General features: G+C 46.9%; 1 protein-coding gene across 9 annotated transcripts in view; it reads right to left on the bottom strand.

Moving 5' to 3' along the window:
* PCDH1 (protocadherin 1) overlaps positions 1–21,967 on the bottom strand; it is a 154,274-nt gene that overhangs the window by 102,169 nt on the left and 30,138 nt on the right. For 8 of the 9 annotated variants that reach the window (XM_075602018.1, XM_075602020.1, XM_075602021.1 and 5 more), the window contains exons 2-3: positions 21,039–21,859; positions 15,290–17,476 (exon numbers count right to left, since the gene is read on the bottom strand). In XM_075602018.1, the coding sequence (XP_075458133.1) occupies positions 15,290–17,476; positions 21,039–21,859 (3,008 nt within the window). Of the gene's footprint in view, positions 1–12,395; positions 13,364–15,289; positions 17,477–21,038; positions 21,860–21,967 lie in introns of those variants that run through there. The other variant, XM_075602026.1, reaches the window with a different exon arrangement.

Here is a 21,967-nt window from a genome sequence, read left to right as displayed (position 1 = left end):
CATGATGCACATCTTCGTGTGTGTGTCTGTGTGTGCGTGTGTCCAGCATTGAGGGCCGAGCATGGTTGAAGAAGGATCCACCCCCTGCCGGCGATCTCCCCGCCACACCACGTGACGCGTCGCAGCTCGGGACCACAATCCTATTGTAGCCCCTGCTGGCTGACGCGTCACAGTGCGAAGTGAGCCTGGCAGCGAGGAGGGACTGGGGCCGACTAGGGAGAGAGAAAGGAGCTGGTGAGAGTTGCGTTCGCGCCGCCGGACCCAAGCCTTACTGTAACTATACAGAGGGCGATGCATCTCTGCCCACGACCCAAAGCAATTATTCATCAGATAAAAATCACATTACAGTCCTTGGCTTGCTACTTGCCAACGTAAGCCACAGACATTGCATGGCAGAGTTAGATCTCGCCTCCCAAGGCCTGAAGCTTGCATGTTTATTGCTCACTAAAGGAGGACAGGAGGAGAGGATGCGGATTCTAATGCCTGTGGTTTATAGCCTTCTGTAGGCATCAGCTAATGGGTTTCAGTTGGTTAGCAATAAAAGCATCTTGGAGGCAAGGAGGGGCGGGTGGCAGGAAAACAGAATGAGACTGGGAAGTTAAAGAAACCAGAAGACGACTTAAGGTGCATCCGGTCTTCCATTTGCTAAAAGTATTTTTTTTGTTTTTTTTGGGAAGTTCAGCAAAATGATTGCAAAATTGTGCGCTGTACCCAAGCAATGCATCGAGATGCTCCGCCCCGCCCCCACCTGCCTCCGGCACGCAAACGGTTAATTTAGCACTAGTATACAACCTCTGCCCTCCAAATGTTACCCATCTCATTTAAGTCTGGGGATCCAAACGTGACAGCTGTGTCACCCTATGACCAGACAATCCATGGCTCATGGTTGCCGTCCACATTCTGGCAGTGAGTGGGTTAAACATTGGCTGAAACCAGTGTTGCAACAGGAAGAACGTCATTCAAAGGATTGAGAGGGACTGGGGCTTGTTACCTTATCAACCTGTACATGTTTTATTGGCCCTAATCAAAACTGCCTAGTACGAGCAGATATCAACACTATGTCACCAAATGACGCACAGGACAAGAGGACACATGCACAATTTTTTGCACTTACTAATTATTGCCCCTAGCCACTCTTAAAATGTACCACTATTGTAAAAATGTTGACTACCATGAACACCATAAACATGCAATAGGTATGATCCTCGCATTAAATACAGCATGCCATTGCTGCAGTGTTTCCAAGTTCATTATTTTGGGTCTAAACTCGTTAAGATTGTCAATCAGCAAAGGCGGTGTTAAATGTCCAAGCGCTTTCCCCGTTCTTGCAGCACGGCTTAACGTAAGAGGGCTCACTCCATTAAGAGTGCATCAACCTTTCAAATCCTTCATGGAAGGTCCCACTAAGCCACACAGGGGTTACTCAGGGTCACCCGGTAATGGTCTGTGGCGTGTGTGCTGTGAGCAACTTCGAAGTCTTCCTTTTCCAGAGGCCTGGGCAGCTCTAGTCTATTAAACAAAGATCTGTCGCATTAAAAGCCATTACAGTGGCGAATGGCTGAGCATTTGCGCCTCTTGTTCTGGTATTATTTATCGGTCCCTGAGGGGGAAGACACACTGAGGGGAAGGAGGGGGGACGGGAGTTTACATTGGGATGGAATCCTTAGAGCAACAACCTAGCCCAGGTTTGTACATTAGTCAGCAGATCACTGTGGCATGTTGCCCCAAAATAAATGGGGAGGGGGCTGGGGGGTGTTATTGCATTCCATCTGGCATGCATGGTAAAAGCTGCATGCCTAAAAATGAGCAACTGGGATTGCCGCTTGTCCTGCTCCCAAACGCTACCCATGGCGATCACATGACCGTGGAGTCACCGATTACGGGGGTGGAAAAGACGCCCTCTTCCGTTCCTCTAACAGCCAGATCGCGCTCAACGCTCTGCAGCAGTGCAGAATGCCATCTCCCCCTAGACCAGAGGTGTGCAAACTGGGGGGGTGCGCCCCCCAGGGGGGCGGAAGATTGGTCTGGGGGGCGCGGGCGGTTGCAGAGGTCCCGCGCTCTTCCCCCAGGCATTTAAATTAACTGCCGGGGGATCGCGTGAGGCCTCTGCAACTAACTTACCGGGATTCTGAAGAGCTGCCGGGACACATTGCCATGGCAACGAGTGATGTCACACGTTCATCTCCATGGCAACAGTGTCACGTGACGTCATTTGACGCCACCAAGCAAGGCGCAAGAGCAAGGGGGAGCAGGCAGGGGGGCACAGCTGAAAAAGTTTGCGCTCCCCTGCCCTAGACAACAAACTGAAAGCCTGTGGCATGGGACCCGTGGAATGCCAGAGCCCATTACATTCAATGGGGAACTCAAAGGGTTAAAAAAAAAAAAAAATGTTAATCATTAAGAAAGTTCTGTTTCGCACAGGGGTAGCCAGTCTTTGACTGAGCCACCTGTGCTGAAACAGGGATATCCTGAAGACCTGTTGCTAGCTCTTGAGGACTGGGGTTGGCTACCCTAGGTCTAGTCTCCGAGGTTATCATGGCTGCTTTGAAAGCTCCATTTTGACCTTAATCTGTCTCTGGACTAATGCATCAGATTTAAAGAACAAAAAGGGCAAGAGGAGCCCTTAAAGTACAAAATAAAAGGTCAGCACGGACGGCGGTTGCTTTAAAGTGACACACACAGCGGGCCAAAAAAAAAAAAGTCATGTATTTGGCCTCCTTAGAAAATCCCATCATCCTTGAAGTAATATTTCCACTTCTTGCCGCCTTGTGCAAAAATATGTTTTTCTTCTTCTTTGGGTAACTGCAACTTAATGTGTTCATTAGGTTTTTCCCTTTATTTCTTTAAGCTAATTACACTGCCATCATTATCCAAACTAAATCTACACAGGGAAAGAAGTCGAAGATGTTGCCTAGATGGTGTAAGTTGTTGATGCAGGGCTTCTCGCCAGAGAGATTAGGTAAAGATCGTAAAAACTGTCCAAAAAGCATTTTTGCTACCATGAACACATTCAAACTCATTTACAATAAAAAAAACGACTAAATAAGCTTGGATTTCATTTTGCACACGGTCATCAACCACCTATCTTTAACCCATGAAACATTCCACTGCCATGAGTGAACACTGGTCCCTTTTATTAGGTGTGTATGAATAGGTATCTTTCACCAGGAGTAAGAGTAATTGCATCTATAAATCATACCTTAAAAACACGCGGTCAAGAGGACACGCAGTTAAGCTTGGTCACGAAAGCATCGCCATGATGACAATGAGGCTGCGGAACTCATTTCCAGAGGATGGAGTGATGACAAGTTCATTAAAGCGTTTATGGGATGAAGATGGATTGAATCGCCAGGGACATTATGAGAAACTGTTGACGTGGGAATGAAACATTCCGCTGCTGATGAATGAAGGAATTTTTTTTTACATGCATTTGGCATGTTTGGGAGAAACCTGTCAATTCACTGTTATTTTTTTTTTTTCCCCACCTCAGAAATTGCTCTTACTTTTTTATACTGATCACATGCAGCTTTAAACTTTAAAGAACTATTGATTTGAAATGATTTTTGATGGGGCAGTTAAAAAGGTTGATGTGGTTTTTTTCCCCCTCTCCTTTAACACTGCATAGTGGCAAACTACTAAGGCTGCACCCCCGGTAGCGCTGAGCGGGCGGCGCTTGGCGAGGTGACATATCCCCGCGCACGCACACACGCTCACCGGCGCTCGGGTAAACATTTTTTTAAACTTTCCAGCGCGCTCATTTTCCCCTGCAGCGTCCCACCCGCGAGCGCTTGCGAAAATTTTAAGGCCACCCGGCACTCATGCTTGGAGATCTCTCCAAGCATGAGCGCGCTCAGTGCCAGCAGGGACAAAGCCTAAGGCTAAGGCCCCGCTCCCAGAGTCAGCGCACCCGCACTGCAGACAGGCGGTGCGCTGACATACACAGACCGCGATATGCGGTCTGTAGGGAGCGGGAGGTGGGCGGGAGTGGGAGGCTTGACAGGGAGGGGGGCGTGGCTTGAGCGGAGGGACCCGCTACTCTCCCCCCCCCCTCCCTCCATGGACTCGGGCTGGAGCTGGAGCTGCTGAGGGTAAGTTTAAACACACACACACGCAGGCACTCATACATACACACACACACACACACACACACACACACACAGGCACTCACCCACTCATACACACACGCGCGCACACACAGGCAGGCCCTCACGCACTCAGGCACATACACACACAGGCACGCACGCACTCAGACACACACAGACAGGCACTCACCTGCTTTCACTCCACACTCCTCCCCGCTCCCCGAAGCCTCTCCTCCTCCCGCAGCCTCCCCTCCCCATTGGCTCACAGCCACACCACGTGACGCGTCAACACTAGGAAACACCATTCTCTTGTGTCTCCTAGCGGCTGACGCGCCACAGCGTGTAGTCAGCTGTGCCGCCAGGGGGGACCGGGACCGGCTCGCGAGGATTCCCCTGCTGGTGGGGAACTCGCGAGATGGCCGTCCGCGCCAACGGGCGCAGCGGGACCGAGGCCTAAGGCTGGGGCCATAGAGGGGGAGAGCAGGGCTGAGGCGCGCTGACGCTGAGGCTCGTCTGCTGAAATCTGCGCAATTTCATGCCCATGCAGGCGAGCCAGCGGGCGCGATCGGGAGGCGGGGGGAGACTGAGGGAGGCGGGGCAGTGACGTCGCTGGGCCAATCGCCCGCGACGCACCGACATCAACGTCACGGCGCCGTGACGTTGCTCCGCGCTGATTGGATGTTTTCAGCCGACAGCGCTCTGAAAAACAGCTTGGCTGTCGGCTGAAAAATCCAGCGCCTCAGCACGCCTGCGGAAGCTCGCGTGAGCCCCCTCTAAAGACATCCTCATGGAGGATGCAGGGGCTCAGCGCGGAGCGTCCGCACGGCTCAGCGCGGCCTCCCCTGCTATGGACTCGGCCTAATGCAGCAGTCACAGTGGCCTTGCATCGTACATCTTGTGAAATGTGGGTTTTTTTTATGTTAGGCTTCCGTGATTAAAGAAAATTAACCACCCCCCCCCCCTCCTCAGATCCCAAGATATTTTTTTGTTTTAGTTGCTAGTGTTTCTTGCTGTTAATTTAAAGATGACCACTTGTCTTGGCCTGTGTTATTTAGCAGCCATTTTGAATTCTTAAAACATAAGCTGTGTGCATATCTGGTTGTGGCCACTACTAGCAAGGCCAGTAACCAAACTCACACTGAAGAGGCCCAAAAAGGGAAAACAAACAGTTTACTGGCTGCGCAATTCTTTAACCCAGGCTGGCATTATCTTATAGGGCTCCATGTTAAAATGGATAAGAAGCAAGAAGTAGTGCACCATGTGCTCACTTGCATGTCATTACCCAGAATACCTGGCTGTACTACAAGCATTGTATGCCGAGGGATTATGGGGAAGGCAGCTTTGTGGACCTGTCTGAGACACGCGAATGTGCTCAAGTGGTATTTTTACTTCCTGTACAGTGGAGGGTTTTTGACTCTTTTCCGCATCATAAATTACTGCACGTTAAAAAGGGAGCTGAGTGTCAACAAAAATCTCAGGAAAGGGACCACAGAGCATAAAATTGTGCAGTTCAGGTCGCCCACCATGTTTGAATTCTTTAATATAAAAAGGTGAGGTAGTTTAATTTGTATTGCTTTCCAAAAATGTGAAACAATGAAACAAGAACGACCAGCTGCTACATGGTTGAGTGCTATATACTCTTCAGTTCCAGATGGGTCATCAACGCCTTGGAATGGTGCCGTTTACATCTGGGCAGAGACCATCATTAGGGTTCATCTTGGTTTGTTGTGTTAAGTGACTGTCCAGACAGACTGCATTGACTGGCTGCAGTGCTGTGTTCAGTTATCCCTCTTTAAAATTTCCTCTATATATAGTCCGATCTACACAGCAGCCTGAACTCTGCCCAAGTTTAATGCTTTCCTGAAAGTACACATGACAAATTTACCTTAAAGGCAATAAGACACCACAGAAATGTACAGAAGTGTAATCTGTAACCATAAACTGCCGAGATACTTCATAAATACTTTAGTTGTGGTGTGTTTAAAAATCAGTGATATAAAAAAAAAATGGAAGCAGTTCATGCTATTTATTTGTGTATTTTACTTTAAATAAAAATGACCACTTGTACACACATTCGAATGTCTCAAGACAGGTCTGCAAACCTGCCCTTCGCCATTATCCCTGCAGCCAGGGATTCTGGGTAATGACATGCAAGTGAGCACAGTGTGTCACCTTTTGCCTCTTGTCTATTTTCACTTAAACAGGATTTAAAAAAAATCTTTTATTTCTCACCTGAAGCTGTGTTTGGGAGACTAAAGAATTTTAAATATTAAATGTCCAGGAGGTTAAAATGGAGTCGTGTCTCTCTCCCTTCCCTCCCCCCCCCCCAGCACATTGTATTTTAAAGGTTACCATGGTAACCTCGGAAGCAAGCAAGAAAACGGTTTATGACTAAAAAGGCATTTTAGTTTTATTTTTTAAACAAAAGAGCAGGACATGCTGAGGAAGGAAGTTGTGGGGATTATTACAGCTTTGAAATTAAATTGTTGACACAAAAATGAAACCTTATCATGCGTGTTGCATATTTTCGGGTGCTGTGAAACTTCAAAGTCTCCTTGCTCATATTTATTTTGTGTTATGGGAGTATACAAGGTGGCTTATTTCTCCCCAAACAGTAAATAATGGCTTCTGCAGTCCATTTAGTAAATGTGCATTATGTGATTTCTATGGGAATATTAGGAGCCCAAGCACTCAATGTATTTACTTGTAGTTTCTGTTTGTCTCGATTGTATGCATATTAAATGTATTATAACCGTTATCGTTGCCATTCATGTTGCATCTGCTCCTCAATTACACAGGGAGCCTTTTCCAGATCCAGTCAAATGTATTCAGCAAATCAGCATTTTGTCCATTAAAATCACTTCCATTACAAGTGGAAAGCTCTATAATATTGGATAATATGCCTCTAAATGTACCTGCATCCCTCCACCTCCCTTCCTTAATTGCTGGGGCCTGATGCGAAAGACTTTACACTGTGGAACCAATCTGCACAAGGCACTCTATAAAAGCCCTCGGGAATGCTAAAAGCTTATTCCCACCTTGCCCCGCGCTTCCCATTAGCTCCCAGCCATATTAATTCAGTTAGTTTAATCTTCTCTGCTTTTGTCACAAGTGTGTGGGTATGTGTATGTATGTGGGTATGTGTATGTATGTGGGTATGTGTATGTATGTGGGTATGTGTATGTATGTGGGTATGTGTATGTATGTGGGTATGTGTATGTATGTGGGTATGTATGTGGGTATGTATGTGGGTATGTATGTGAGTATGTATGTGAGTATGTATGTGAGTATGTATGTGAGTATGTATGTGAGTATGTATGTGAGTATGTATGTGAGTATGTATGTGAGTATGTATGTGAGTATGTGGGTATGTGTATGTATGTGGGTATATATGTGGGTATGTGTATGTATGTGGGTGGCTGTGTGTGTGTGGGTGGCTGTGTGTGTGTGTGGGTGGCTGTGTGTGTGTGTGGGTGGCTGTGTGTGTGTGTGTGGGTGGCTGTGTGTGTGTGTGTATGTGTGTGTGGGTGGGTATGTGTGTGTGGGTGGGTATGTGTGGGTGGGTATGTGTGTGTGGGTGGGTATGTGTGTGTGGGTGGGTATGTGTGTGTGGGTGGGTATGTGTGTGTGGGTGGGTATGTGTGTGTGGGTGGGTATGTGTGTGTGGGTGGGTATGTGTGTGTGTGTGGGTATGTGTGTGTGTGTGGGTATGTGTGTGTGTGTGGGTATGTGTGTGTGGGTATGTGTGTGTGGGAGGGTGTGTGTGGGAGGGTGTGTGTGGGAGGGTGTGTGTGGGAGGGTGTGTGTGCGTGTGCGTGTGCGTATGTTCGTGTGCGTATGTTCGTGTGCGTGTGTGCGTGTATGTGCGTGTGTGTGTATGTGCGTGTGTGTGTATGTGCGTGTGTGTGTGCATGTGCGTGCATGTGTATGTGTGTATATGTGTGTATGTGTGTGGGTAGGTATGTGTAGGTGTGTGCATGTGGGTATGTGGGTATGTGTATGTATGTGGGTATGTATTTGAGTGTGTATGTATGTGGGTATGTGTATGTATGTGGGTATATATGTGGGTATGTGGGTGGCTATGTGTGTGTGGGTGGCTATATGTGTGTGGGTGGCTATATGTGTGTGTGGGTGGCTATGTGTGTATGGGTGGCTGTGTGTGTGTGTGTGTGTGGGTGGGTATGTGTGTGTGGGTATGTGTGTGTGGGAGGGTGTGTGTGGGAGGGTGTGTGTGGGAGGGTGTGTGTGGGAGGGTGTGTGTGGGAGGGTGTGTGTGGGAGGGTGTGTGTGGGAGGGTGTGTGTGGGAGGGTGTGTGTGGGAGGGTGTGTGTGGGAGGGTGTGTGTGGGAGGGTGTGTGTGGGAGGGTGTGTGTGGGAGGGTGTGTGTGTATGTGCGTGTGTGTATGTGCGTGTGTGCGTGCGTGTGTGCGTGCATGTGTGTGTGTATGTGCGTGCGTGTGTATGTGCGTGCGTGTATGTGCGTGCGTGTATGTGCGTGTATGTGCGTGTATGTGCGTGTGTGTATGTGCGTGTGTGTATGTGCGTGTGTGTATGTGCGTGTGTGCGTGTGTGTATGTGCGTGTGTGTATGTGCGTGCGTGTGTATGTGCGTGCGTGTATGTGCGTGCGTGTATGTGCGTGTGCGTGTATGTGCGTGTGTGTATGTGCGTGTGTGTATGTGCGTGTGTGTATGTGCGTGTGTGTATGTGCGTGTGTGTATGTGCGTGCATGTGTATGTATATGTGTGTGTATGTGTGTGGGTAGGTATGTGTAGGTGTGTGCATGTATGAATGAATGTAGGAATGTGTGTGTGTATGTGTGCGTGTTCGTATGTGTGTGTGGTCGTATATGTATGTGTGTGTATAAATATATATTGGCAAAAAGAAAAAAACAGCGCCTTACAAGTCCAGAAAAGTGTAAGTCCTGGAAGTCCAATAAGGAATGGAGAAAATGTCCAAGAGACCCTTCTGATACGTGTTTCGAGGCGTGGCCTCTTCATCAGCGAAACGCGTAGGGTGATTTGCATGGTGAAACTAAGACTGTAGCTGTAGAGTTTTGCAGAGCTGAAGACTGTGAAGGAGAAGGCAGGGAACGGGCTAACGTGGTTGGCCCGGGCTGTGGTGAGATCATCATCCCTGCAACCGCCGGGTTGCTGCGACGCCGTACGGAGGGGGTCACGTGGTGACGCACTAGGGAGGCGACACGAGAGGCTGAAGGAAACTCCTATCACTGGAAGGGCGGAAGCAAGCAGCGGACGCGCTGTAGCAACAGGCGGAGTATCCCCACGTGAGGACAACTCTGCACATCTCCAGCACGCATCTGCGGACTACTGCTCATTGCTCATTTTATTTGAATGTTTATCACGGAGCACACGGCCGACACATTATCTGACTATCTGGTAGCAAAGGATCAGAAGGGTCTCTTGGACATTTTCCCCATTCCTTATTGGACTTCCAGGACTTACACTTTTCTGGACTTGTAAGACGCCGGTTTTTTTCTTTGTCTATACTGTTGATTCTGATTTGTACTAATCAGTGTTTTACCAGGCAGCCTAGCCCCCCACTAGGGGGTTAACTCCTATAGAGGTATTATTTATTCACTCACTTTTAGCGCTAAAATCACAGACACCTTTCTTTTTTTTCTTCTATAAATATATGTGTATGTATGTGTGTGCGCGCGTATATATGTGTGTGCGCGTGTATATATATGTGTGTGTGTGTGTGCGCGTATATGTATGTGTGCGCGCTTATATATAAAAATGTGTGTGCGCATATAGATATATATATGTATGTGTGAGTGTGCGCATATAGGTATGTGTGCGCGCGCGTATATAGGTATGTGTGCGCGCGTATATAGGTATGTGCGCGCGCGTATATAGGTATGTGCGCGCGCGTATATAGGTATGTGCGCGCGCGCATGTGTACGCGCGCGCGCATGTGTATATGTGTACGCGCGCGCGTATGTGCATATGTGCGCGCGCGTGTGCGTATGTGCATATGTGCATATGTGCGCGCGCGTGTGTATGTGTATATGTGCGCGCGCGTGTATGCGTATATGTGCGCGCGCGTGTATGCGTATATGTGCGCGCGCGTGTATGTGTATTTGTGCGCGCGCGCGTGTGTATGTGTATTTGTGCGTGCGCGCGTGTGTATGTGTATTTGTGCGCGCGCGCGTGTGTATGTGTATTTGTGCGCGCGCGCGTGTATATGTATCTGTGCGCGCGCGCGTGTATATGTATGTGCGCGTGCGTGTATATGTATGTGCGCGCGCGTGTATATGTATGTGCGCGCGCGTGTATATGTATGTGCGCGTGTATATGTGCGCGTGTATATGTGCGCGTGTATATGTGCGCGTGTATATGTGCGCGTGTATATGTGCGCGTGTATATGTGCGCGTGTATATGTATGTGCGTGCGCGTGTATATGGATATGTGTATATGTGTGCGCGCATGTATATGTATATGGGTATATGTGTGCGCGTGTATGCGTATATGTGCGCGCGCGCGTGTATGCGTATATGTGCGCGCGCGCGCGCGTGTATATGTATCTGTGCGCGCGCGTGTATGTGTATTTGTGCGCGCGCGCGTGTATATGTATCTGTGCGCGCGCGCGTGTATATGTATGTGCGCGTGCGTGTATATGTATGTGCACGCGCGTGTATATGTGCGCGCGTATATGGATATGTGTATATGTGCGCGCGCGTGTATATGTATATGTGCGCGCGTGTATATGTATATGTGCGCGCGTGTATGTGTATATGTGCGCGCGCGCGTGTATGTGTATATGTGCGCGCGCGCGTGTATGTGTATATGTGCGCGCGCGCGTGTATGTGTATATGTGCGCGCGCGCGTGTATGTGTATATGTGCGCGCGCGCGTGTATGTGTATATGTGCGCGCGCGCGTGTATGTGTATATGTGCGCGCGCGCGTGTATGTGTATATGTGCGCGCGCGCGTGTATGTGTATATGTGCGCGCGCGCGTGTATGTGTATATGTGCGCGCGCGCGTGTATGTGTATATGTGCGCGCGCGCGTGTATGTGTATATGTGCGCGCGCGCATGTGTATATGTGCGCGCGCGCATGTGTATATGTGCGCGTGTATGTGTATATGTGTGCGCGCGCGTGTATGTGTATATGTGTGCGCGCGCGTGTATGTGTATATGTGCGTGCGCGCGCGCGCGCGTGTATGTGTATATGTGCGCGCGCGCGTGTATGTGTATATGTGCGCGCGCGCGTGTATGTGTATATGTGCGCGTGTATGTGTATATGTGTGCGCGCGCGTGTATGTGTATATGTGTGCGCGCGCGTGTATGTGTATATGTGCGTGCGCGCGCGCGTGTATGTGTATATGTGCGCGCGCGCGTGTATGTGTATATGTGCGCGCGCGCGCGTGTATGTGTATATGTGCGCGCGCGCGCGTGTATGTGTATATGTGCGCGCGCGCGCGTGTATGTGTATATGTGCGCGCGCGCGTGTATGTGTATATGTGCGCGCGCGCGTGTATGTGTATATGTGCGCGCGCGCGTGTATGTGTATATGTGCGCGCGCATGTGTATATGTGCGCGCGCGCGTGTATGTGTATGTGTATCTGTGCGCGCGCGTGTATGTGTATGTGTATCTGTGCGCGCGCGTGTATATGTATCTGTGCGCGCGCGTGTGTATGTATCTGTGCACGCGCGTGTGTATGTATCTGTGCGCGCGCGCGTGTGTATGTATCTGTGCGCGCGCGTGTGTATGTATCTGTGCGCGCGCGTGTGTATGTATCTGTGCGCGCGCGTGTGTATGTATCTGTGCGCGCGTGTGTATGTATCTGTGCGCGCGCGTGTGTATGTATCTGTGCGCGCGCGCGCGTATATGTATGTGCGCGCGCGCGTATATGTATGTGCGCGCGCGTGTATATGTATATGTGCGCGCGCGTAGATGTATATGTGCGCGCGCGTAGATGTATATGTGCGCGCGCGTGTATGTGTATATGTGCGCGCGTGTATGTGTATATGTGCGCGCGTGTATGTGTATATGTGCGCGCGTGTATGTGTATATGTGCGCGCGTGTATGTGTATATGTGCGCGCGTGTATATGTATCTGTGCGCGCGCGCGTGTATATGTATCTGTGCGCGCGCGTGTATATGTATGTGCGTGCGCGTGTATATCTATATGTGTGCGCACGTGTATATGTATATGTGTGCGCACGTGTATATGTATATGGGTATTGTGTGTGCGCGTGTATATGTATATGTGTGTGCGCGCATACGTATTTTCCATGCACATAGACAAACAAGTCATACATAGAAAAAATAAATAAAATGAAACAAAAAGTTAAAAAAAAAACCTTTATTTACGAACAATTCGGTATTAAATAGTCACAGTGTACAGAAAGGGGGGGGGGGATTTCAACAACAGAGGAAAAAACAGTGAAATAAAAAAAAATTAAAAAAATAGGTTCTTACAGCCTGTGTAAGTGTCACCTCGTGAAATTATTTTCTATTGTGCAAAACAAATGACTGGCTACTTTCTTGCACATACATTCCTGCGGATTAGCAAACTCAGGGAGGGTTCTTTTCTGCAGATGAGGTCAGCGAATGGTCGCCTGTCAATCATCCGTCAATGATCATCAGCTGAATAAAAATGCAGCCCCGTGTAGAACCAGATTGAACTGTTGTGATATGAATAGCATGTTAAGTGTAGATGACTGGGGCGCTGGGTTTGTTTTGTTGCTTTTTTAGAATGCAATTTTATATTACTTTAGTCGGACCAGCGATTGTAGGATTAACCTTTTGGCTGCCATAGGTCTGTCTGGCGCAGCAGGGTGAAAATAAGGTTAGATTCTATTCCCATCTGCTGTCTCTTTTCCTTATCTAGTCCAATCTGTTTATTGGTCTCAAAATTAGCACCTTATCTTTGCCCAATTTCTCTACTTCAATGTCACTAAGGTATTTTTTTTTTAAATTGTTATTATTGTCATGAGAATCCACTTAACACATCACATCCACTAGTTCATTTAGGTCCCCCACAGAAGCTGCATTTTTAACAGAGAACACCTTCTGAATCAGTTTACAGTCAAAGTTTTGTGTCGACTGCAATCCAGCTTAACAGAGCACTGGGAACAATGACAAAATACAGCATTTTACATGATAATGTGATCCTTCACTCTACCAAAAAAAAAAATATATATATATTATGTGGAGTCCAACTCCGAACCAAAATCTGCGACTCAGAAATGCAGGCAGAATTCAACGTGATGTCCATCTTTAATGTACCCCTCACACAAGAGATACCTGTTGTTTCTGAGAAATAGATTTTGTTTTATTTTCACATTATTTAAAATCTTTCACTTTTTTATTAACACACACATAGAACTGGTGCTTTAACACACATAAAAACAGTGACTTAAACCAGTAATTCTGATTTTAAAAAGCTTAGATTTAGAAATCCTACTTTAAAAAAAATAAATTAAAAAAAAAAAGGCACAGACTTTGCAACTAAAAGGTTTCATTGACTTACAGTAGTGACAGTTTCTCACTTTAAGGCACTTTTGGAGTCGCATTATATTGCCCAGCGACTACTAGTGTTGAATGGTCCTGCAATGCCCCCAACAGTGTTGTGTTCGCCGTGCAGTGTCCAGTGTCCCTTATAGGTTTACGAAAGCACTTCATTTTTAATTTAGACCTGCACATTTCTACATTCCCCACGCTGAAAGACTTCATAGACCTACTAAACCCCCTCTTAAATTTGGCCCCCCATGAATTCCTACCCTTTGTCCCCATTTTCCCAGACTAGCGCAGCCTTTATGAGTTTACCCAAAGGCCTTCATGCTCACAAAGCTACGCGTGTGTGTGACCTTATACAGTCAACCAAGTGAGGAAACGTAGCATGGCCCGTAAAGAAACTCGGTAAAGGAGGCGATATTATAGCAGAGCTGCAGTCACACTGTTGCCATGCAATCTTTCTTGGGCTTGCCCCTCTCCTATTTTCTTGTCTCCCATTCAGCCCTTCGCCATGAAGCTCCTATGCTATTAGGCTGCCACTCTGACGAGCTTCTTTGCTTGTTTAAAAAAAGAAAAGAAAAAAAAGATTGTTTGGCTCTTAGTTTAAGTGGGTTGCCCTGTGTTTAGCTCAGGGGCATCTCTGAATGCGATAAGCGGCATTAACGCCTGTTAGGAGTGTGACAGGCGCTGGAAAGCTGGGTCTCAATTTAGATGGGAGCGTGACGAACAATGCTATAATTGTGTATGGTCGCGTTTGGAGGAAGCAGCCTTTTTTTTTGGTCAGGTTAAGCTTGGAAGAAGAGACGAGAGGGAGCAGTATAGAACAAGCAAGAGAAAAATCAGCAGCAGTGCATAACACACACACACACACACACACAGTCATTAATGGCCGGAGCAGAAATAATTAGCGCAGGAAATTTGAAGGTACCTCCAAAACGTACAATAGCATGTGCTTCTCTAGCTAATGCTGTAGGAACAGATAAGAAAGCAGACACTTTCCAAAATCTCCACTTCAACATATATTGTCACATAAATTCATCCACTCATACTCCAGGCAGGCATAGTGAGATCATAAGCAGGGACAGCCACAATAGCATAAATATGCAGACATGCCAAGCCCCCAAATTATACCCAATAGATGGTTCGGATGAATGACTGCCACGTTCCCCCTTACAGCTGACAAAGAACTGAAAAGGTCATATACAACTGAAGCGCAAGTGATGCATCAAATGCACATACACTGTATAAACTATCCCCCCCTTTCATTAAAGGCCACAGTGGGAGCCTGCTCACCACATGGGTTTCTAACCCAATCTCACTGATACCCTGCCTATATTTCACTTCAACAAGCCCCAATAAAGTATCTTAAGTTAACCACTTCCTTACCAGAAGGTTACAGCACCCTGCGCCATCAAATTCATTGAACTACCATGATATAAAAGGCATGCAAGGACCAATTAAAAAAAAAAAAAAAATCGAAAACCAAGTGCGGCTGGGTTTCCATAAAAATGCCTCATTCTTTGGTTCAGTGCAGCAGCGTTTCAATCCCATAACTTTCTGCCCCACCCACAGTAAAAGGCTCAGTCTTTTTTTTGCCCTACTATACACCCCACATCCCACTGGCTCTTAGGCATCACACCCCTCGGCCTAGGAAGGGCATCACCACACATGAGTCCATGTTAGAGTGCCATCCATGGCAGCCTCACGTAGAAAGTTATCGCCTACCTGCTTGTGGTTGTATTTCTGGGTGTTGGTCCGATAGCTGTAATCCGAGTACTGATCTGAGCCAGTGGAATTGTTGTCCCCAGTGCCAACAAAGGTGTTAGCAGCTGGTAGGTCTTGTACCACTTGGTGCTTCTTGGAGGCAGATGGGGATTGAGGCTGGAGCTGGATAGATGGCAGCGGGGAGTTGGAGCGATAGTGACGTCCCAAGTCTGGACTCCCTGGTGGGTAATTCAAAGGTAGATGGATCCTTGGGCTGTCCCCCACAGAGTCACTCATCAGGTTGAACTTGAGGGACTTCTGCAGCCCATTTTCCTCATCCTCCTCCACTGGCTTGGGTGGTTTCGGGGACTTGTTCTTCTTGATTTTAATTTTGTTGTTTTTATTGCCCTGCTTTGGGGCATACAGGTCTTTTGTTTCCTTCTTCCCAGCTTGATAGCCACTTTTAGCTTCTTTCTGCCGGCAATAGCGCACCACTACCACTACCACAATGACTAGGATAACTGCCACAATGCCAGCAATCACGCCGAATAAGATGTTGCTGCGTTGTTTATTTCGTTCATATTCTGGGTCCCCAGCGATATCAATGTCCAGTGGAGTGTCTTGACTGTGACCAAGTAGAGTCTCGACTAAAGTCTGGTTTGTCAAGGTCTCATTGATATAGAAGTGTACTAGGGCCGTGCCATGCCTGGAAGGCGTTCCCCGATCATTCACCCTTACTACTAGACGATGCAGACCGTGGTGCTTCCTTAAGATCTCTTTCTCCAGTGTCACCTCACCCCCAGTAGGGGAGATGTGAAACAGGCCAAAGGGATTGCCGCTAGCAATGCTGTACAAGAGTTCGGCATTTGCGCCAATATCCATATCTTCTGCTTGCACCAAGTTAACCTTTGTACCCTGGCGAGTCAGTGGCGTAAGGTGTATGTAGGAAATGTTTGAAGGCTTTACTATCACTGGGGCATTGTCATTCTCATCAAGGACATTTATAGTCACCCCAACATAGGAGGAACGGGGTGGGTCTCCTCCATCCACCGCCTTCAAACGGAAGGTGTAGGTGCTCTGGTGCTCCCGATCAAAGGAGATGCTAGAGAGGATGGTACCTGTCCCATTCTGGATGATAAACTCCCCAGTGTCTGGCTCCACCAAGAGTTGGATACGAGCGTTTTCACCCTTGTCTGCATCGATGACTGTCACTATGCCGATGGGGCTTAGCCGGGGTATGTTCTCCGTGACTGAAAGATTGTAGCCATTCAGCATAAACTTGGGGTCATTGTCATTACGGTCCATCACAGTGATTACAACAGATGCTGTGCCCTTTAGGCTAGGGCTGCCTTTGTCTGCAGCAACCACATGGAAATGATAATGTTCCCGCTGCTCCCGGTCTAACACGGTGTTGACTCGGATCTGACCAGAGTCAGGATTGATAGAGAAGATATCCCGGGATGAAGCGTCAGCTACAATGGAGTAAGAGAGCTGAGCGTTTGAGCCACTGTCAGCATCGCTTGCGCTCACCTCCATCACAATCTCATCAGGGGAGTTGTTCTCTGGGAATGCCATTTCCATCAGGCTCTGAGCGAAGACAGGCGCGTTATCGTTCACATCCATCACCTGCACCTTAAGGGAGTTGGTGCTGGAGAGGGGAGGGTTGCCAGAGTCCACAGCCACAATTTCAATAGTGTACTCCTTTATTGCCTCATAGTCCAGTGGTGTGGTGGTCTGGAGGAAGTACTTCTTCTTGCTGTCACTGCCAGTTTCACTAGCCTGTTTCAGCTGGAAGGGCACATCCCTGGCCACCACGCAGGTCACAGCCGCGTTCTCGCCTTCATCTCTGTCGGAGACTTGCACCAAAGCCACGGCTGTTTCCACAGGAACGTCTTCCGAGATGTTAGCCACGCCACCCTGGTGCGTTACCAGGCCGATGCCTCTGATCTCAATCACTGGCTTGTTGTCGTTCGTGTCACGGATGGTGAGGGTTACCTGGGTGCGGGCGGATTTGGGATTCGATCCTTTGTCCTTGGCCACCACAGAGAATCGCAGAGTATTCACATCTTCCCGGTCAATAAGACCTTGGACGGTAATCAGACCGGTTGTCCTGTCTAAATGTAGCAGGCGCCGCACATTATCAGAGGCCTGGTGGAAGGTGTAATCGATTTCTGCATTAGGTCCTTGGTCAGAATCATTGGCTTTTACCTAGAAAAGCGAGAAAGGAGAGAACATTAAAGTCACTTTTATTGCACAAATGCCCAACCCTTCATTTGTATTCATTTTGAGACACCACCACCACCACACACCTCTCTACCAAAGAAGCCTTTGACACATTGCAGTAACAAGACACCTAAAAACAATGAAAGTTTTACAAAGTATTCTTACATACAGTGATCCTTTACACTTCTTATCCTGTTTCTCTAGCATTATTTTTTTATGTATAGCACTAGTGTTCATAAGAGTGTTTACTGAATGCACTAGTCATTGTGAAAGAAATACACACACACACACACACACACACACACACACACACACACACACACACACACACACACACACACACACACACACACATTACAGTAAGTGCAGAAGCAAACCAAACAAACTCACCCATTGTCTGGATAATCTACCTTATAAATTTTTTTTATTTTTTTTTTTTACAATAGCACATATTTGGGCAGGACACATTTTACAGTCCAGCCTAAAGAAAATCAAACAATACTAATAGCAACGGTGCAGCGGCTTTCATTTTCTGAAAATGAGTTACAAGTTGAATTTATTACGGGCCTCTGAACGGGGAAAGTGTTGGTCAATAACGTGCTTTCTTTACCCTTGTCCCACCCTGTCTTTAGGGAGCCAATCAAGTTATGGGAGGGGACTGTATTCATCAAGGGCTTGTACAGCCAGTGACATCACACGAGAGGAGCCAGAGGAAATCAAACCCATCCCAAGTATCATTTTAAAAAATACATTAAAACAGGTATCATATTTTGGTTAAAAAAAAAAAATTTTACCACCTAGACGAGACCCTTTAAAACATGGCCGTGGAATTAGTTCTTTTTGGTCCTAGGATGGATTGCTGCTTTAAGTTGCAATCTCCTCAACTCCTTTGTACCCCTGTTTTTAAACCATTTCTTCTCTAATAAATCTGGCCACCATGAGAAAGGGTTTGGAATTTTCTGTTGCTGGGCTAAAGCAACACATTCAATCTAGGTCTGACCTCCTACCAGTTGCCTCAACCCCTTTCCATGACCCTATATTGATGGACATGTCAAGTACCAACTGCGGTGATGGTGGAATCAACAGCATTAATTCTGCTCACCCTAACCAGAACCAAACCCACAAGCTAGACTGGACAGGCTTTATATCCCAGAATCCATACTACGAACTGGTTATCTGGCAAAAAGGTCACTACAGCCACGTGCAGGGATTGTTTTAATCACATATTGATGGTGTCAAAAGCACTCTACCATGACGGGCATGAATTTGAACCTATCCATACTATGCTGGCTCAATTGACATGTGCCACAGCTCGTTCAGTGATCCATGGATGTGCTACTGAACTGAAAACCTGTGCTTACAAACACTACGCTCCCTATTGGCCAGTAACAAGATGGCTCAAGTAACAAAATATTAAATACCAAAGTGATCATAAGATTTTTTTTTTTTTTTTTATTAAAGGCTCAACTTGGCAACTTCAAGCTTTAAGCAATTTCAAATCATCATCAAAAGTCTGCAGCAGAAGAATGGTACTACTTACAAAGTGCTATAAATTGTTTGTCACCCCAATGATTATGCAATCAGATTAATTAAAAAAAAGACAGCTATGATAGGGGAGGACAAGCTACTCATGTCTCCATGTACAATGTTTACAGACATCAGCACAACTTAAAAAAAAAAATTTAAATCCTTGTTCTTGTGTCAGTCTAAAATAATTCACTCATTGTGTATCCCTGAAATGAGTTCCTTTTGGTCTTAAGAGGGCCTTCATTTTTCATCTGGGGCTACAAGTCTGCTGTGTTGACAAAAGAGGACTAGGCTAGGCTATGGTTAATGCCTTGCGGATTAGTCTGTTGCTCTCAAACTGAAGGCGATTAACTCATTCAGCGCCGGAGGGGACCGAAGCATGTACAGTCCACAGAAGACCTCCCAACGACAAAAGGGTATTACTCTGTCGATTCATGCTGCAACGTGCTTCAACTGCTCAAGGTCATATGGAGGAAGAGACAATCTAGTTCAAAAGGAGTCAAACACAGAAACATCCACCGAGGGAAGGCTGCAAAATAAGCTATTGTCAAACAAAGTCACCTAACCTGTTCCTAATTAGCCAATGGCCCATAACACATGACAGTTGGAATGCAAAGAATCCAGCAGAGCAGTCACTTGGAACCAGTTCCCAGTTTTTTGCTCCGAGGCAAAGACAGGTCATTGGCAACAGAAGAAACTGCCAAACCGGTTTTTCCCCCCATTTCAAATAAAAGGAACCAAGAACAACCTGTCTATTACGCCTCAGGTGGCCCTGTGAGCTTATTAAATTACCTTTCCTAACAGTTCTGTTTGTTTCCATTCTCTGTGTAAGGGACGCCTTGTAATGCATGCGAATTAAGAGATATGGTTGGCTGGCACAGGATGGTCAAATCCAGCTCTGGTCAGACCAACCAAGGTCAAAGCAATAAGATGCCACATGTGGATTAAAAAGCAATGCGCTCAAGTGAAATTGAGCAAAATCATAAGGAAGGAGGCTTAATTCTTTTGTACCAGATTGGTTTTTTTTTTCTACACGAGAAAATGGATTTTAAAAAAAATTACAGTTGATGTGTTCGCAAATAACGCTGAGGCCCCATATCAGTCTCATTACACATCAACCCCTGGACAGGATGTTCATTTGTAGGTTTGAGTGAGGTAGTAAAGCAGGGGAGTTAACAAAGCTCTTATATGTGCTATATAGTGTGTGTCTCACTGCAAACTGGGAAAAATACAGCCAACCGTCTCTAAAAGTGAAGTCGTTGCCAGAACATGTTAGATTTGGCTTTGCAAGTTCTGTGGCTACACGTAAACGCTACATATGTCCTTTTCATATGATGTTACGCTTTTGTGATAACACTCTGCATAAATAAGCAGCAATACAAGTTACGTGTTAAATTCAAGGCTAGAGAAATCAGTATCTGTTACGCCATCATTTTATCAATTATTTTCGAGTTCTGTTTTCACAAGTTCTCTGCCATAACTTTGATAGTAAGCTCTGCGGGGCAGGGATTCCTTCTATTGTTACTCTTGTCTGAATTCCTTATTCCCATTATTTGTTATAATATTATGTCATGTGTATCACTGCTGTGAAGCGCTGCATACATGAATGGCGCTGTATAAATAAAGGTATACATGCATAACTCTGCCAGCTTAAATAAAAAAATTAAAAAGCTACAAAATGCAGAGTGTAAGCACATAGACTTTTAAAAGTTGCAAGTCCCAGATTGCCTGTGTGTGATCACAGCTCCACATCTCACATTAAACATTCTCATCCAACCGCTATCTAATCCCTTCAGGCTGTAATCCTGAATAGAATAGAATATCCACTCCATTAGACACACAGTACATACTCTGATTAGTTATCTGATGGAAAACAGGTACTCATGCTGACAACTAGTCCTCTTCTCTTGAACTCCTCTAAAATGGATTTAACAGCCTGTGAATAGAATATCTGCATGGGGCTGGGGGGAGGGAGGAGGAAGAGAGGGAAAGGGGAACAAATAGGGGATAGGATGCTTACCTGGAGTACAGAGTGCCCTATTGGGCTGTTCTCAGGTAACACTGCCTCGTAAGCCATCTTCTCAAATTTGGGAGCGTTGTCGTTTGTGTCAACTATGACAATGCGCAGCAGAGCACTGCTAGCTCTAGGTGGGCTGCCACCGTCTTGTACCTTGATCGTCAGGTCGTACGAGTCTCTCTGTTCTCGGTCTAGATTCCCCATCACAATGAGCTGAGGTTGCTTCTCATCTTGGTCCTCAGCCACCTGAAGTCCAAAAAGCTCATGAGCTTCAGGCCCCACAATCAGCTCATAAGAGGCCACCCCGTTCTCGCCAGAATCACGGTCTGTGGCAGCTGTAATGGGGAAAAGCATCCCAATATTGGTGTTCTCTGGAATGGACAGCGTGATGACCGGGGAGGCAAAGTTAGGAGTATTGTCATTTATGTCCAGAACCTCAATTTGCCCATCAAGAAGCCGGGGGACTGGGGACATCAGGTCAGTAATTGAAACCTCAAACTCCAAGAAGCATTGCTGGATGGGGAACAAGTTCTGGCACTCGCGCAGCCTCTCTCGGTCAATAGATGTCTCTGTTGTGTAGATGTCACCTGTCTTACCATCCACACGTAAGTAAGGAGCCCCCTGCTCCAGCTTGTAAAGGTGCTTCGAGTCTGGGAAGCCATAGTCCGAAGCTAAGCTCCCAATCAAAATATTAGGTGGCTGTTCTTCTAACACCTTGAAAACCACCTGGGTGGAAGATCCGAGCAGGGGAAGCTGGAGAAAGACCCATAGGAAAAAACAGGAGGCTGCCCTCTTCATCCTTAGTCTCAATGGGTCTGAACACTCTGCAAGGGAAGAGACAAAAGTGAAAAGGTTACACACAGGCAGAGACTGTTAGCCAATCAGCAAACTAGCATCACTTTAATAAAAGTTCTGCTAATCACAGAAACACG

The sequence above is a fragment of the Ascaphus truei genome, chromosome 5, assembly GCF_040206685.1.
Source record: "Ascaphus truei isolate aAscTru1 chromosome 5, aAscTru1.hap1, whole genome shotgun sequence".
NCBI lineage: Eukaryota > Metazoa > Chordata > Amphibia > Anura > Ascaphidae > Ascaphus > Ascaphus truei.
This window is presented reverse-complemented; position numbering and strand designations above follow the sequence as displayed.